Here is an 18,486-nt window from a genome sequence, read left to right as displayed (position 1 = left end):
ACATCCTGATTTTTCAAAGCCACATTCCTTGGGGCCTGGCACTGACCCATGTATTAGGAATGAGCCCAGAGACAGGATCTATCAAATGCCAGCAATCCACAAGTCCTGTGTCTTCATTGAGGGAGGGCATTCTGCTTATTTTAGGAATTTGCTGTATATGAATATGACTCCGGTTTTTAAAAAAACAGGAAGAACAGAGATAAGCAACAAGCCTTTCATTTCTAAATACTATATAACCCGATTTCGGATCCCCAGCAGAGAATGCAGAAACTCCGAAAACCAAAGCATTAAATGTGTTAGTGGGACTCTTTCTTGCCCTGCTGAGAAGCAGGGTAGCAGAACTCTGTTCAACTCTGGGATCTGCCTTCTTGGGTCAGCTCATTGGCTGTGTGACCTTGGGCAAGTTACTTAGTCGCTCCAAACCTCGGTTTCCTGGTCTGGAAAATGGGGCTGATAATAGTTCACAGCTCACACGGGTGTTAGGAGAACTGAATGAGCTCGTCCTTGTCCAGTGCTCAGCACAGTGACAGGCACACAGCAGACACTCAACATCGGCTGTGCTTGCCAGCTTCTCTGCTTCCTGACGACTCCAGCAGCCCACGCACAGAATAGAACCAGGGACCCAACTCAGGTGCGAAATACATACTTTCCTGACTTGGCATAGAAAAAAATAAATATTTATTGAGCGCAACTATGAACCCAGACAGTGAGCTAATTGTTCTGCACATGGTCTCATTTAACCCTCTTGGAAACCCTCTAAGGTTAATCTTATTGTCCTCACTTGACACAAAAAGAAAGCAAAGCTCAGAAAGGTTTGGGGATCTGCCCAAGGTCACAGCCAGGAAGTGATGTAGCAAAGATTCAAATCCTGGACTTCTGACTTGAGAACCGTCTTCTGGAGTCCCCTTGCAGAGACCGTTATCTTCATCTGGTGTGTCCTACGCTAACAAACACGGCCTTAATCTACTTCAGGGGCAAAACAGAATTCTTTTTTTAATCATACATTAAAAATTATTTAAATAATAAATATAGATGTCAATATTTCTGGGGAAAATGAACCAAAAAAAGGTAAAAAAAAAAAAAAATTAGACATATTACCGTAAAGTATGGCAGCCCCCAGACCTGGAAATCCGGCTAGAGTGCTCTCCCTCAGGATCTCCGGGCGAGTATCTGCCATAAATGCTGCCTCAGATGCAGACCGGGCTTTATTCCTGAGTCCCGACCGACCCGGGAAGTCTCACTGGCCTTTCCCTGAGGTAAACCCCCATCTACCTACAGCATCCGCGTAAGTGCCTCACTTCCTTTGGGAAACCAGATGTCCATTAGTAGGTGGTAAACATTCCTGCTTGGATGTCCTGCTAGTTGCACACACTCCTATGTCAAAGTTTCATCATTCTCCAAAATTACCTCCTCCTCTAGAATATTCCAGTTAAGCCTCCCTCATGTCTCCACAACCCAAGCTCAAGACTTCAAGAGTCATCGCCGCTCCTCCCTCTCGCTTGGACCCCATATCCTGTTCTGCAGGGTTTTCACTCATAAAGTCTCTCCTGTCGGCCCCGTCTACTTTGTCCTTGCTGTCATCACCATCCAGACTTCACGTCTTCTCCTACCTCCTTCTCAGCCTTTGGGCTGCAGGCTCTCTGCCCTGAACACACCTTTCCAGAATGTGTCTGAGATCATCATTTCACCACTGACGTTGCGGGCCAACCGCTAAGCAAATCAGCCCGGCATTCCCAGTACCCTTGTCCAACTCTGTACCCCCCAATCTTCCTACCTCAATGCTCTTCTCTGGCCGAGCTGGTCTCTCTCTTGTCCTGCTACGTGCAGCCCACACTCATCCACATTTTGGGAGCAAGCTCTGTGCTGGGGCTGGGATGCAGGGTGAATGTAGCATACTTCCTGCCCTCACAGTCCGGCCTGATGAACAGACAGACTGCTGTCTTCCAATGTGACAGGTGGTGGCCTACACAAAGGTATATGCAAGGTAAGGCAGATTCCAGGTAAAGGTGAGTGACAGGAGAGGTGGTGCAGGGGAGGGAGGGGGGCACTGCTGACTGGGATCAAATCCTGGCTCCGCCATTTTTTTTGCTGTGTGACTTCAGGAAAGCTAATTAACCCCTCTTCTCCCAGTTTCTTTATCTGTAGGATGGAGATGATCATACCATCTGTCTTATGGCACTTCTGTGAGGGTTAAAGAATTAATATAGATAAAGCCCATAGAACATTCCAAGCCCATAAGATAAGTGAATGAACTTCTGCTATTACTACTATTACCCCACTTACCCGCCACCACCAACTCCCTCACATACCCCTCCACCCCTGGAGAATGAAGTCAATTCAATACATACTGAAGGTCTGCTTGGCCTCCTAGGGAAGCACCCTCTGACCCACCAGCTCCTACCCCCCCTGACCACTCCCTCCCCTGAATCAGGACCGTGCTCTCTATCTACTCAATGAAATATGCCTGGCGGGGTGTTATCTCTGTGATATTGGCCTTATCTTTCCAACTCTATTGGAGATAGAGGAAATCCGGGACAGGTGAAGGAGGAAGAAACATTCATTAAGCACGTCCCAGGTGCACATGTTTTTATATACATTATCGCACGCGCCTTTCCCAACCATGCATCATCCCTGCTCCATACCTGAGGACATGGAGCAACCCAGCAGCAAAATGATTTTTTCAAAAATGGCCGAGATAACAAGCTAACAAGCGGCAGAACCACAATCTGACCTCAGCTTTTTCTCACTCCAAAGTCAGCACACGTCCCTCTTCACCCAGCTGGCTCTCTCACCTGGGCGGCACTGACCTTGCTGCCTACTTCCCTTACCCCCCACGGCGACTTGAAGTAAGAGACATCAAAGGCTGTGCACCAGGCCCTTTGACCTCGCAATTCCACTCCTAGGAAATCATGCACGCAGTATGCAAAGATACAGCCGCAATATTGTTTGCAATAGTGAACAAACTTTAAACTGCCAAAACGTCCAACAAGTGGAACACAGCTTGAGCAAACTGGGGCGTGCCCACGTGATGGAACACCACAGAGCCCTCAAATGTCAGAAACATGTCTTTACTGACCTGGAATGATGCTTCCCATGTGCTGCTGAGGGGGGGGGTTAAAATGGTCTATGCCATGGTATGCATACGTGCGTGTCTCTCTGTGTGTGTGTGTGTGTGTGTGTGTGCGCGTGTGCGTGTGTGTGTAGAGAGAGAGACAGAGACAGAGCAGAGACAGAATCCTCAAATGCTATTCAAAACCAAAACGGAAGCTATCTCTCAGGAGTAAGACTATGGGTGATTTTTCTTTTTTCCTTTATGCTTATCTGTAATTTCTGATTTTTCTGCAATGAATATGTTACTATTTCCATAGAAATTAAAAAAAAAAAAAAACCGCTACACATGTTCATATCTACCCTGTTATCGGTCATCCACATCTTGGGAGGAATTATTTGCCACGAAGTTTACGTTAAGGAACAGCTAGCTGAGAACCAGCTCTGACTGGAGGACAAAATAAGTCAAGAGGGCACGGGTTACAGCTCAGAAAAGGCAAACCAAGTCCTTGAGAGCACCAGAGGTGAGGGCCAGCCAGGGGAGAGGGGAGGGCAGGCAGCAGGAGCAGAGGAAGGAGAGAGATGGAGGTGTGAGGGGAGCAGGGAGAGACTGCAGCTTCTCTTCAGCCCTGCCTGTGGCCAGCCCTGCTGGGATGCTGTGCAACCTGTGTCCGCGACAGGATGGCATTTAAATATTTAAACAGACCCAGCTTTGCCGTAACAAATGCACTCAATCTCCAGGGATCAATCCCATGCCACAGGCCCTGCTCCACAAATCAAGTTTCTGGGGCATGGAGCCTTTCCCACCCTCCCCCGCCGCACCCCATGCAAGGACCTGCAAGATAATAGCGCGGACAACTGAGTGATGAGCCCGGCTTCCCTTCAGTGACAAGGGCAGCCAGCCTGAAGGCCGCGTTATTGGCTTTTCCACTGCAGCTCGAAGCTAAAGGCACATGAGCCTTAGAGAATGCGGGGCCTTAATGCCCTCAAAAAAAAATATTTTTTAATAAGACCGCAATAGTCATCTGATTCTCCCTGTACACTCAGGTATGGGGGAATCCAGAGTAATTTTAGGAAGTTGAGGTAAAGCAGATTTTCTGAGACTAGCTTGGGTGCGAGCAGTGTCTGTCCCGTACGCCAGTCTGCCCACGGCCCCCCTCGGCCTGCAACAAGGCTGTCCGACATCTTGTCTCCACAGAGAAGAGCCTCATTGTTAAGCCACTGCCCAGGAAGAAAGGAGCCCATGGTGTGAGGAAGGGGTGCTGACGGGGGAGGTCGAGACACTCAAGAAAGGAGCCCCCTCCTTGACGAATCAGGAAAGTGACATCATAGCCCCTGAAGGGTAGAGCCAGGACCAGACCCCCAGACTCTTTGCGTTTCGTGCCGTGCCCTTCCCCCTCCAGGACTCCACCATCAAGAAGAGCAGGAAGGAGCCCCAAACCCTATTCTGACACTGCCCCAATCGGACATAGTTATACCCCCCACTGAATTTCTAGAAGGGAGGCAACAATGAAGTGGCCGGGTTTTCAGTCACGGGCTACACAAAAATACATGCCTGTGGGGTGAGGGTGGGGGAGAACAGAGTCTTACTGATGTGGAGGCTGAGTTGAGAGCACCCACTCCTGATGTGTGAATACCCGACATGACTCAGAGGTGAGTCATGCTCCCGGGAGGGCTTTGATCATGTCTATTTGCCTTTTGTCACTAATCCACCCTAATGCCCCAGTTTGGGGGGGGGGAGGTAATTTTAATAGATTTAAATTTAAAAGGCTTAAAAGTATATAATCTATTCCATCCCACTGACTCCAGCTTGGCAGCCTGACGCCTAGAAGCCATCTGTTAACAGTGGACATGGCTTCAGCTCATAAATGAGATGTATGTGATCGTTAATTCTCTTCTGGTTTTTTTAGAGACAGGGAGAGGGGTTGGGTGGAGGGGCAGAGGGACAGGAGAGAGAGAATCCTAAGCAGGCTCCATGCCCAGCACAGGGCCGACTCGGGGCTCGATCTCATGATCCTGAGATCATGACCTGAGCCAAAATCAAGAGTCGGACACTCAACCAACTGAGTCGTTCAGGCACCCCATTAATTCACTTTTAAAGATTTATTTATATATTTGGGGCGGGGGACGGGCAAGGGAGAGAGAGAGAATCTTAAGCAGGCCCCATGCTGAGTGCAGAGCCCGACGCGGGGCTCCATCTCATGACCCTGAGATCATGACCTGAGCCAAAACTAAGAGTCAGACGCTCAACCAGCTGCGCCACCCAGGTGCCCCTAATTCACTTTAAAAACATGTTTTTTCTTCAACTCGCAGGTGAGCCAACTCCAGGGTAGGAGGGCATATTTCACCTGCAGAATGTGTGGACAAGTCCCTTCACCTCTCTGCACCTCAGTTTCTTCATATTAAAGAGAGGTCAATCGTCCCTGCCTCTCAAGGTGGTTGTGAGGAGTTAGAGAGACGACGTGCGTAACGGGCTGAGCACTGGGCTCTGCACACTGGAGGCACCACGAGCAGCATCATCACCGTGATCAGAAAACACTGGGAACAAAAGACAAGCGTTGGCAAGGCTGTGGAGAAGCACAACCCTTGTATACCGCTGGTGAGAATGCAAAACGGTGCAGCTGCTCTGCAAAATAGTATGAAGGTTCCTCAAAAAACCAAACATAGAACTACCACAGGATCCAGCCATCTCACTTCTGGGTATTTGTCCAAAAGAATCGAAGTCAGGATCTCAAAGAAACATTAGCACTCCCATGTTCATTGCAGCACTATTCACAATCGCCAAGATGGGGAAACAACCTAACTGTCCGTTAACAGATGAACTGATAACCCAAATTTGGTAGATACATACAATGGAATATTCTGAAACTTTTAAAAAGGAATCCTTCAACATGCAACAACACGAATGAATCTCAAGGACGTTATGCTGGGTGAAATAAGCCAGTCCCAGCAAAACAAACACTGCCTGATTCCACTTCCATGAGGTATCCCAAATAGTCTACTTCATGGCATCGGAGAGTGGAATGGTGGTTGCCGGAGGCTGGTGGAGAAGGGGAGTGAGGAAATCGTTAGCCAGTGGGCATAAAGTTTCAGTCGAGCGAGATGAATAAGCCTTACAGACCTTCTGCACAACACTGTGCCTATATTCAGCAATACGGATCGTACACTAAAACATTTATTAAGAAGGTGGATGTTATATATTCTTTCCAGAGCAAAATAAACTTAAAGTTAATTTTTTTTTTTTTAAATTTTAAAGAAAACACTGGGAATGGGCACCTGGGTGGCTCCATCGGTTAAATGTCTGCCCTCGGCTCAGGTCATGATCCTGGGGTCCCTGGATTGAGCCCTACTCAGCGGGGAGCCTGCTTCTCCCTCTCCCTCTGCCCCTCTCCCCTGTTCGCACTCTCTCACTCTCTGTCTCAATTAAATTTTTAAAAAATCTTTAAAAAAAAAAAAAAAAAGAAAAGGAAAAAACTGGGAAGGGAAAAAAAAACTTCACGACTCACTTTCATTGTGCTCAGCGAAGGGGTACGTGGGGGCTTTGCTTCTCCCTGAATGGCTGCTGCTTAGAGACACAATGTTCTCCCTTTCTCCCCCCTGAATATCACCCCATCACCACCATCTTCTCTCCTATGACACTTCTTGAGCAAAGACAAAGGCAAAGTGGGTCTCATCCAGAGTCAGTCCCAGGGACGCTAATAGACAATTCAGGGTTGGAAACAGTTGGAAAGAGAAGAGATAAACATTTAGAATGATTTTTGAAACATCCCAGTAGCCCGACCCAAGGACTGCTTTCATATGTCTGTCTCCAGTTATCATCGCACCTCTACAAGGGGGCTAATGATACTGTTAGGATTTAAAGCTATCAAGTAAATTAAGGCCAAGTGCTGGATTGCTGAGCTTTATACGGGACTCCTGAGTTTTAGAACAATCCTGGAAAAAAAAAAAAACAGAAAAGGAAAGACTCTAAAGAGACCAACTAAAACAGTGAAGCAAGCCTATGGCAGTTGGCGTGGAGAATTCCTGAAGACTCTAGAACTTCCAGATGCCAAGGCAAGGAATAATAAAATAAAACAGTCAGAGGCCAGAAGCCTTCGAATTTGAATGTAGACCAGTCACTCTCAAAAGTATTCAGAAGTGTTCCCTGAGGAGCTCTCAAAAAATGCAGGCTCCTGGGCCTGCTCCTCATGGTTCTGATGCAGGAGGTCTGGTGTGAGGTCCAGGAATCACATTTTCATAAGCACCTCAGCTCCCTCTGTGCACACAGCCCAGGTCCACATTTTGACAAACACTGACGAACTTCCGCACAAAGTCATACTCAGTTGCTCTGTTTGTGGGTAACGAACACTTTTCTTTGGCAAAAGATTGAAACGGAAGAAACAGAACTTTTATCCTTAAGTTTGGTAAATGTTCAGGACAGTTAATAGGGATTGGTTCCTTGCTGGAAAATGAAGTATTCATGTACACACCCACCACAGATTGGGTAAAAAAATAATGTTCAGATGATTGAGTATTTCTCTGAGATGGAATAAATTCGGTGGCTGAGTGAAACTATCTATCACCTGAAGTTAGCAGCTAAGATAATATTTCAACCACCCATCTTGAAAGGGATGCTTGGACCAAGAACACAATAGGACTACTACAACAGGAACATAAACCTCTGAAAGATAGCTGTTACTACTCCACATATAAACCCAGAAAGGGGGGGGGGGCGTACAAGGTGGCCTAACATTTTCATCGATAACTCGAAAGATGGAGTGGGGATTATGCAAATCAAACCACAGACAACACAAAAACGGCCGGGATTGCAAATCTGCAGAGGATGAAATTCAACTACGGGGTACTGTCTTTAAATTTGCCTTTATTGAATCTTGTATATTGAAGTCACATATTATTGTATCTCTTTATTGAGACTCAATAGGGCTAAATGCAGAGTGATTTATGGAAGAAGGAATAATCAAATGCATTAAGTAGAAAAGAGCACGCACCTGGCGAGGCATGGGGTCAGGACAGGCACTGCATGGGAAGTCGTGGGCATGGGGCACAGTGCAATGGGCGGGCCAAGTACTTCTGTTCTCTACAGATACAGGCTGTTATTAAGAGCCAATGTGTAAAATAAACAAGGAAATGTGTCTGTTACTCTCAGAGCTACTTGGCCTTGGTGTTACTTCCAGTGGGAGTGCTGAGCTGAAATGTAAACCTGGAAGGGAATTTAGAGGTTATGGGATGTGGCCCTAGATAAACCAAGAATACAAGGGGATGTGACAAGGGCTTCCAGAATAGACAAAATGCTCAATGTGCCTATTTGTTGGGAAAAGATATGCAAAAGATAAGGGGGCCTGTAGGAGAAAAAAAAATTTAGCTCCTATTAAGGAAAAACAATCATTCAGAGCACAGTTGGAATCATGGAAGAAAGGGTAGCTTATGGTAACACCATCCCTGGGGACACTCAAGGAGGTGACCAGACACCTCCCTACTTAGGATACATTAGAGATTATTAAAAGCATTCCTTGCTCAGTTCGAGGGTGGAGGGTGGGCCTCATGACCTCTCCAAAGGTCATCCCTATCCCAAAGGATCACATGTCTGAAGGGCACCAGATAAAAATAAAATCTATTAATCACCAAGCTGCCACACAATTTCTTTCGAGAGCCAGAAGACAGAAGGGCAATCTATGGTGGACCTTGGTCCCCTGAGGGAGGAGAAGGGAGGCAGCGGTTGCGTGGGCAGAGCCAAGGAATCAGCCGCCGAGACTTCCAGAAAGCCAACATCAGACCTTCGTGCAGGCCTCCCGAGCATCACAGGATAAACAGAAGGAGGAAGAGACCATGGGGACAGGAACAGGAAAAGAGCGAATGGTCTTGAGAGCCCCTAATCACAGCCACAGGAGCGGAGGGAGGGGGGGCAAGCGTGATGCAAGCACTTGGCACAGAAAGAGGGCAGCCAGGCAAGAGAGGGACACCCACAGAGGATGCTCCATGGAGGTGACGGGTGAGGAGGCAGACGGCAGACAAAGGAGTGAAGAGAGGAACTGAGAGGTGGGTGAAGATGGGCACGTGGGGTGTGTCTGGGAATATATGGGATTATTGGCTGCGAATCCCATGAAAACTGAAGAGATGGTGCAAAAAGTAATCCTACTAGCTATGGGAGCAGAAAACCACATCACAAAAATAAAGCTTTTTAAAAGAGGAATCGAATGGCAATGCCCTAGTCCCAAAGCAGCTATTGGCATTCTTGAGGGGTGGGCTTTTCCAGCCCAACACAGCTGGAAAGTCTGCTCCTTGGGGGTCATAAGGACCCTTCCCAGCCCAGAACCAGTCCCCAGAGGGCTCGCATGCTAGGGCTTCTGTGCCTCCAAACAAAACAGACACCCTTCCGGGACGCAAGACCCAGGCCAAAGCAGGCAAGGCCTGACGTCACCAGGAGACACCGGACCCCATGCCCTGCTCCCTCCTCATCCTGGGACAGAACCACTGTGGGATGGAGATGTTACCTGCAAGAGTTGTCTCAGGAATGCCGTCTGCACGGTGTATTAAACAGCCAAATGGGGGTCATGGAGTTTGAGTTCTTCTAGCAAAATGTTCTCCAACCAGCTGTCACCCCACGGGGCACAGAACAACTTTTTGAAATCAAAAGAGGCCAGTGAAGAGGGAGGAAAAGGGCACCACCCCGATGTGCTCCCTGAACCCCATCTCCCCCACTTGCCCTCTACTTCCACAGACACTGCAGACACTGCCAGATGCTAGTGGAAGGAACCACCGTGCCAGGGCCCTGCCTGAGCCACCTCGAGGCCCTCCTGCCTGGCCCAGCTCTGCGTCCTCGGAGGGGAGAAGACACAAGGGGAAGACGGTCGGGGAGTGTGGTTTCTCAGGTGGTCCCTGCTGTGGAATGAGCAGATGGCGCCCCACACAGTGAGAGGTCACTAGGGCAAGGATTTTAAACCCACCACCCAACACTCTGGTAGGTGAGAAAGACAACAGTGTTTGAGAGCTGATAGCAATCCTCTGAAAGCTGAAGGTTTCGGGAGGCACACCCCTTGGCCCTGCTCCCTGCCCCACTCTCCAGCTCCTCCCCTCCCCAGCTCTGTCTGCACCCCCTACACCCAGGAGCCAGGCAGTCCTTGTCAAGAGAGGCCTGTGAAGCAAGCAAGAAGCCTGGCAATGGATCGAGGGCCATTTATTGAGCTAAGTCGTCGTCAGGGAAAGATTCATAACTTGCCCTACCTGGGACAGGAGAGAGAGATAAGGAAATGAAAGGGAAACATGAAAAGCCAAAGGAGCCAAGTACCTTTGTCGGCGGATTTTGAGTTATGCATTTGTTTGTAACTCTCTGAAACAGAGAAAGAAATAGAGGATGAATCTTCAGGAGACAGAGAAAGAGAGAGAGAACGAGCGTCAGAAGAAAGCCACCGAGCAGGCGCTGCCAGAGACAGGAGCCGGGCACCAAAGGCAGGAGGCCTCCTGGGTGGGCGAGTGGCGGCGGCGGCAGCCAAAGGAGGTGGTGCCTTCGTGGAGGGGGCAGGCGTGCAAGCTGGGATGCAGGCCCAAGAGGAGGAGCCAGGGAGCCTGAGGCTGGGGGTGCCACAGCCAGGGAAGCATCGGGACGGGGCTGCTGAGCAGGGGGCGGGGCAGGAAGGTGGCACCTGCTGTACTTACTGTCACAGACGTAAGGTTTGTCATGGTCTTCCTGAGAGGCAGCGTCATGCCTCCTCCTGCCGCCTGCGGAGCCACGGGCCTGGGGAGACAAGGAACGAGGACGCTTGTCATGGTGGTGGTCATGGCTCCTGAGCACTACTCTGTGAGGCCCCGAGCACTTCACCGACATCTCTTCATCCGGTCTTCCTCACAGCCTTGGAACCAATACCAACCCCATTTCACAGGCCAGGAAACCGAGGCCCAGAGAGGTCAGGTAACTTGCCCCAGAGCACTCAGCTACTCACCCACATCACCTCATTAAACGTTCACAACTCCAAGAGAGCTACTACTATTATCTCCATTTTACAGATCAGGAGACTGAGGCAACCGCAGGTTAAGTAGCTTGCCCAGGGTCACTCTGCTACTAAGTGCGGAGCCAGGGCGTAAACACACAGCAGTCGGACTGCAAAGCCTGCATCTCCCCAATCCCTGCACTCTGTGGTTGCCCACGGGGACCTCCTCCTCTGGCTGCTTAGCCTTCCGGCTTCATTGACCCCACGTGGAGATGCCCACCCCGCTCCCCTCAGCTGACCGGATGATGGCAGACCAGAGCAGGTAGTGTGCCTGCAGTCATCAGCCCGGGCTCTCGCCCCAGGCTCACACTGTCCCCTTCAAGTCTCTCAAGGGCCAGCCAGGCCTGGCATCCGGTCTAGGGCATGAGCCCGGGCATGGCAGGGAGCCCCCCTCACCCCTCTCCCCGGCTCCTCCTGGGGGCGAGCTTCAGCGGGGGCCTCCCTGTGTGACCTGCCTCAAGTCAGTGACAAAGGCCTTCACACCTCACGGTGTCCTGGGGCCGACTCCTGATCCCACCACCCCGCATGCATCTCCAGAAAGGGCTGGCATAACCGGGGTGGGGTTGGGGTGAATTCTACCTCCAAGGATGAGGAGAGCAGCCAGAGAGGGGGCTGGCAGCTCTGCAGCCCCGGGACAGTGGCTACAAGAACGCAGCAAGGTTTATTTTTAAACCTTCGTAAGTCCCACATGGTCACGTGTCTAGCACCCTGGCCTCCTCCAGGTCATTCTCTGGTAATGAGTAGCAGTAAACTCCCAGCCAGGGAAAGGGCCTGCTGCGGTGTTTGGGGACAGAGAAGGAGCCACAGCAGATGAGAAATAAAACATGGCAGCCACCGGGGTGTTGGGGAAACGCGGCAGTCCCAGGGGCTGGGCCTGGACAAGTGGCCCTGGGGACCTGCGATACACACACACACACACACACACACGCACACATACACGCACACCCACACCTACTGGGGATTTCACAGCGGAAAGGCCTGTACCCCAGGCCTGCGATGCTCACACGCTCTCACAAAACACGCACTCTTCACAATCAACACCACCTGCCAAGCTACCACCTCCTCAGCTTGTCTCTCTCCAAAACAAGTTACAAAATTCCACCTCCCTCCTTCCCTCCCGCCCACCTTTGCCTCTCTGCCCCCCCCCCCCCCCCGCCGCCCTCATCACTCAGAGTTGGCCCGAAGGGGGAGCTGTGAGGTGCTGCGGCCACCCGCAGGCACTGACAGGCCTTCCCACCTGCCCCACGACGGGAGGGGGGTCACCCTCAGCTGCCCTCGCCCCCACGCCCCCATGGTGAAGCCAGGGACAGCGTGACGTGTGCAGCCCGCAGCCCTGTCACAGCAGCCTGCAGCAGGTGAAAGCAAGTCAAGCAGAATGACAGCCAACGGCAGACACGGGGAAGGGGCTCTGAGAGACTAAAAATACCGCCTGGGATAAGAGGAGACGCAGGCCCTGGAAGCACGCACTCCTGGGGGAGCCGCCAGCGGAAGGGGGAGGGCCCCCCTGAGAGCCAGGGTTGGATTTCACCCTGCAGGGCTGACCAGCACCGGCACTTCCACACTCTCCCTGCACCTTGGTTTCCTCAACTGCAGAATGGGCACACGCAAGGGCCTCTTCCTGCGGCAGTAGCACTCCTGAAGTCTCCGGGAATCGCTCAGACTTGCAAACTCAGAATCCCGCTAGTTTGCTCAGATGTCCCCTCCTCAGGGAAGCCCTCCTTCACCAACCTAGATCCACGCATAGCCTCTCCATCATTCTCTTTCCCCTGCCCAGCTTTATTTTGGTCCCCGCTCTCAGCATGGTCTGACATTACGTTATACATGTTGCTGGTGTACTTGTCGAACTTCTGTCTCCCCAACAAGCGGTGGAGAACGGCTACTTGGCCCACACTATATTCAGAACCTGGTACAGGGCCTGCCACTTAATTAAGATACACTTAATAAACCTCGGCTGAATCTATTGGTCCGTCAGTCGGTCAGCAAGTCAGTCATCTTTGGTTCTTCTCCTTCATTCTTTATATCCAAGTGCTGTTGTTTCTTCCTTCAAAGGCCATCTTAGGCTTTGCATTTCCCTTCTGTTCCGCATTTTAATCCAGGAGCTCATCCGTTGACCCTGAGCTGCTCGAAGAACCCACCAGCTGGGGGTCTACCTCCGCACTGCCCTTCCCAATCCACCCTGCATGACTCCCAGATCAATTAGACAAATGGAGTGAAGGATAGAACCCATGGTCATTCACTCATTCAGTCATTGCCGTCTAAAACCCACTGACACATCCAACAGCAACCTAGTGCCAATCCCATCACTTTCCCCTCATGCTCATGCCATGACCCCTGTCATGGACCAGCCTCTCCTCGGCCAACCACACTGGTCCATGCTTTAGCCCCACGAACATCCCACTCCTCCAGGAACTTTCCTCTTGCCAGATTGAGGAGTAAAAAGATGATCAGCTTTAAAGTCGGACAGGCATAGGTTTAAACACCAGCCACGTGTCTGTAGACAAATTACTTGTCTGAGTTTTCATTTTCTCAACTGTAAAATGGGCACAGCAACACCTTTAGTGCAGAGTTGCTGAGAGGGTCTGTGCTAAGTGTGTGAAACCACAGGGGACAGCGCCACATCCACAGGAAGTGCTCAATAAATTACTTCCCTTTCTTGCCCAAGCTGATCTCTTCTCTCTCCTCTGAACTTTTATTGCATTTGGTTAGTGCACAGGCAGAAGCCTGCTGTTTTCTAATTGTATCATGGCCATTCGCATTTTCTCCTCAATTTAATCCCAAGGTCCTTAAGAGCAAAGATGGTGTTTCATACTTTATTATACGCCCAACACTTAGATCTATGTTGGGCACATAGCATCCAAGGCTCTTTCACACGTGTTAGTTCAGTTCATTTCTACCATACACCATGAGTTACAGAAAGTAATACGACTCCCATTTGGCACTTGATGAGACCAGCTCTAAGGAGGTTTGTGACTTGTCCACAGTCACAGAGTCAATAGAAGGAGCAGGACCTAGGTTTCCAGACTCTATTCTGTAAAACTTGGAAGCTGACTGTCCAAAAGAAACCAGTCCCCCTCTCTGAGAATTGCCCACCCCACTCCACTCCTCCCCACCCCACCTCCTATTCAGGCACTGATGCGCCGGGACAGCCTTGATCGAACCATGTGGCCCAGCCCCACTGGCCACAGTTGATTGGCTGGCTCAAAAGTGGTCACATGACCTAGGCTGACCCAATCAGATTCTACCTCCAAAGCACTTGGAGTTGGGGCAATGACTCCAGGGAGTATAGGCCCTTGAACTGGGAACCCATCAATACGGGAGTTATGGAGCCAAGAGCACAGAGAAGCAGGAAACATGGTCTTTTGATAGAAAAATAAAGAAGGAAGAAGTAGAGGCCACGAGCTGCCTAGGTTCCTTATTCTTTCCCAGTCCTAAGTCCCTGCCATTTTTCTTGTCCTTCCTGAGGGTCGAATCTTCAAAGATTGTACATATTTGGGGCAATGACCCAGCAGCTTTTCAAATACTCCCCATTTTTGCTGAAGTGTTTAGTTTCTTGCAATTAAAAGACCCTTGACTCGGACAGGCTCAGAGAGCTAGTTCCTCCATAGGAGTTGTTCTCAAGTAATGGTTCAGGGATCCCTGGGGATCCTTGAGACTGGTTCAGGGTGTCTGCAAAACAGTACCAAATAGTTCTAGAATGTTACTCGAAAATTTACAATCTCATTCTCCCACAAGTGCACAGTGGAGTTTTCCAGAGGCTACCTGACATAATGATGTCATCATCACTCTGTGTGCTGGTGTATTACGAAGATTAACATTTTTTTTCTGCTTTAATTTCTAATATGGTAAGTATCACTAGTTATAACCCACTAGAACTATTGCTTTGGGGAGGGAGGGCTCTCAGTAATTTTTAGTAGAGAATTCCTGAGATCAAAAAAAAGCCCCTGAGAGCCATAGCTCACCATCCTTGCTATTTAAAATATGGCCCTCAGACCAGCAGCGCCGGCATCCCGTGGGAGCTAGTTAACCAGACAAACTCTCAGTACCCCCCACCCCCCAGACCCACTGCACCAGAATCTGCACGTTAACAAGACCGCTGCATGCTTCGTGGGCACGTTACAGTTTGCATCACAGGCCATCAATAAATAGCTACTGATTGATTGATTGATTGATAATGCTCACATGGGTGACTTTCAGGAATTTCATGAATTTTAAAGAGCTTGGACTTCTTGGGCTGAAGTTAGCATAGACACAATTATTAATTGTTGGGTGTGAATTGCCCTCACCCCTCAGGGTACGACCATCGTCAAAACTCCAAGAGTTGTTCCCTTTGCACCCTCCGAATGATGTCTAGCCTTTATTAAGCACCCAGAACCGGCTGGGTATTATTACTCCCATTTTCATGATGAAAAACTGAGGCCCAGGGTACTTCTATAATTTGATCAAGATGATGAGGTTACGTAATTCACCCAAAGTCTAGTAAATAGTGGAGCTGGGATTTGAATTCACGGTTCAAACAAGGCAGAGGCTGTTCTTGGATTCACTACCTTACCCCTGGCCTCCTCAATGAGTGCACAAAGCACCTGGGGGTCTTGTCAAAGCGCAGACTCTAATTTGGTCCATCGAGGGTGGAGTCCAGGGTCCTGCATGTCTGACAAGCTCCCAGGTGATCCTAATCCCCGGTCCAGGGGCCACACATGGAGGTGCCACCTGTCAGTCCTGACAACAGAAATGCTCTCTGGGAACTAGCAGCAGCCTGAACACACCCCTTAAAAGGGTAGCTCCATTGAGGCTGTGGGTGAAGCAGCTTCACACTTGTATTCCAGCACAGGCAGGCTCACTCACACCCTTCTAGGTCATCCCATGGTTCCCACCATGGCTGACATGTCCACAGTGGCACTACACAACATAAAGCCCTTGGCCAGCATCGGGTAGGCCCTGAGCTAGTCTAAGCCCCATCCAGCTCCCTCACTGTGTTCAGACCTTCTCTCAACTCCTACAAAGTTGAAATGTATTTTCTTTCTTTCCCAAGACTCAGTCATTCATTCAACAAGCTGGTCTCTAGCCACATGATGGGCACTGGGCCAGGCATGACTCCAGGACAAAAGCACAGACCTGTGTTCGAATCCTGACTTCTTCTTTACTAGGTTAGGTGACCTTGAGCAAATTACATAATCTCTCTGGGAGTAATAATACCAAAGTATGGGAATGAAACCAGAAGTGCTGGCCAATAGGAATATAATGGGAGCCACACACATCATTTTAAATTTTCTGGTAACCACAGTTTTCAAAAAGAGTAAAAAGAGAAACGGGTACAATGAATGTTAATAATATAGTTTATTCGACCCAATGTATTCAAACTATTATCATTTCAATACATAATCAATATAAAAAATATTAATGAGATGCTTTGCATTCTTGTCATGCTAAGTCTTCGAAATCTGGTGTGTATTTTACCTTTACGGCACATTGTAGTTTGAACTGGCAACACTTTAAGTGCTCGGTCGCCACCTGTGGCTAGTGGCCGCCGTAAGGAACAGGGCAGAAATCGAGAGTACAGGACAAAGTGCACAGTCGTCACCCTCGACATGTAGCTTTTGTTGTGCGTGGCCTGGTGTCCAGTAAGCACACAGTGAGTGTGCAGCGGCTGCTGCCACCACTGCCGTGTCCTTACAGAGGAGACACCCAGCTCACATCCGTGCACTGCCAAGTTTAATCATCTAGATTTAGGTTGGGAGCGGAGAAGATGTGAAGAGGACCGTTCTTTGCCATCTACCTGAGTAACTTTGGTTTGGGCTGAGGGACGGGATGGAAGCAGGCCTGGAGGCACACAGCTCTTAGAGTTCATAAAAGGCCCAGAAAATCTAAAGCTTCCTCTACTGGTGGAATTAGATGTTCATTATTTTGTGGCCCTCAATGAAGTCATGAGTCCAGGCATTATCGACGGCTGCTGAAACAGCTAGATGAAACCTTGATGGGGAACCTTCTAAGGAGAGATCAGGCTGACAACGCCTGAATCCACTGATCCATCCCCCCCCCGCCACCCCGAGAGCAGACAGCTAGACAATGTGTACCTCCCGACGGCCTCCTTATGTGATGCAGCAAGAGACAGGCCCTTGCCCCCCAAAAAAATATTTACACACATACACAAATAACCTGAGTCTAATCAAGTCTCTAATCAAACTACCAGTTTCCAGAAAATAAAGAGGATACATTAAATACCACCCATCCACCAAATCTCCAACGTGGGGAATTCTTCAAGACAAACCACCCAAGTTCTTTAACAAATAAATAGCATGGAGAAAAAAATATGTGTGTGCATGGTGGGGTAGAGCAGGGAAGACGTATGTCTAGAATAAAAGAGGCTTAAGTTTCAAATAAGCCAACTGTAAAAAGGCATTTTTAAGAAAATCCAGGGAGATCATCAGGGACTGGAGAGTAGATATTACAATAGTTGTTGTTTTTATTGGGTATGAGAACGCTATTTTTAGAGATCTACATTGAGGTATGTGCAGGTTAAATGATAAAATGTCTAGGACTTCCTTTCAGATATTCTCCCAAAAATTAAATACACACACCAACAAAAAGTGGGAGTCAAGAACAAATAAAACGATCTCGTTGCTGAAGCTGGCTGGCCATATAGAAGGCGTACAAGATCAGAGGGCTGCCCTGCCCAGTCTGAGAAATGCCAGCCCCTGCCAACAAGTCAGAGCATCCGAGCTCAATGCGGGCAGCACTGGACCGCTTACACCCGTCACCTGGGAATTTGCTCCTATTACAGCTTTCTGGACCCTACCCTAGACCTCCTAAATCAGAACTTCTGGGAGTGGAATCTGCATTTGGATAGGCTCTCCTGGTGCCTCTGATGGGTACTAAAGCACAAGAAACATAGGAACAGAGAGGCGTGCTGCAATTAGCCCCAGACCCAAACCCACAGGGCACCCGTGGCTGAGAGGGGTAAGGGTCCGGCCTAGAACCTGAGGGAGCCAGAAGGCCTCATCCTAATTCTCTAGGCAGCAAGCAAGCTGACCTCTGGAGGTCCCTCTCCACCTCATTATCATTGTCAGATGCCCTTGCAGATCCCTGAGGGTGTCCACCAAAACTCTGGAGGAGCAACCTGCACGCCTGAGAGCACTGCCCAGGCTTGGGTCCTTCCCCTCAAGGACTGCTGCCATAAGTCGTATACCTTCCACCATGGCTTTCCCCTCAGCCACGCCCCAGGTTTCTGGCCTCCTCTTGCCACATCCGGGGCGCACACCAAAAGCCCATGCCCCCACTTGGAAACCATTAGCCGTGGGCCCCACACTTTCCCAGAGTGATCCTACACTCCGCCTAGTGAAGCGCACCCCAAAGCAGGTGCCCTGACCCTGTCATTCTGCGGCAGCCCCAGGGACAGGAAAACGCAGCCTTCTTGTAAGACCAAGCAATGGGCACAACAGTCACATTCTCCTCCTCC

General features: G+C 49.6%; 1 protein-coding gene across 5 annotated transcripts in view; it reads right to left on the bottom strand.

Moving 5' to 3' along the window:
* The window catches only part of DPF3 (double PHD fingers 3), a 247,255-nt gene that overhangs the window by 83,877 nt on the left and 144,892 nt on the right, over window positions 1-18,486 (bottom strand). For all 5 annotated transcript variants that reach the window (XM_048219960.2, XM_048219959.2, XM_044391364.3 and 2 more), the window contains one exon: window positions 10,702-10,780. In XM_048219960.2, coding sequence (XP_048075917.1) covers window positions 10,702-10,780 — 79 coding nt within the window. The remainder of the gene's footprint in view (window positions 1-10,701; window positions 10,781-18,486) is intronic.

The sequence above is a fragment of the Ursus arctos genome, unplaced genomic scaffold, assembly GCF_023065955.2.
Source record: "Ursus arctos isolate Adak ecotype North America unplaced genomic scaffold, UrsArc2.0 scaffold_25, whole genome shotgun sequence".
Taxonomy (NCBI): Eukaryota; Metazoa; Chordata; class Mammalia; order Carnivora; family Ursidae; genus Ursus; species Ursus arctos.
Note: the sequence above shows the minus strand (reverse complement) of the source record. Positions and strands in the feature narration are given on the sequence as shown.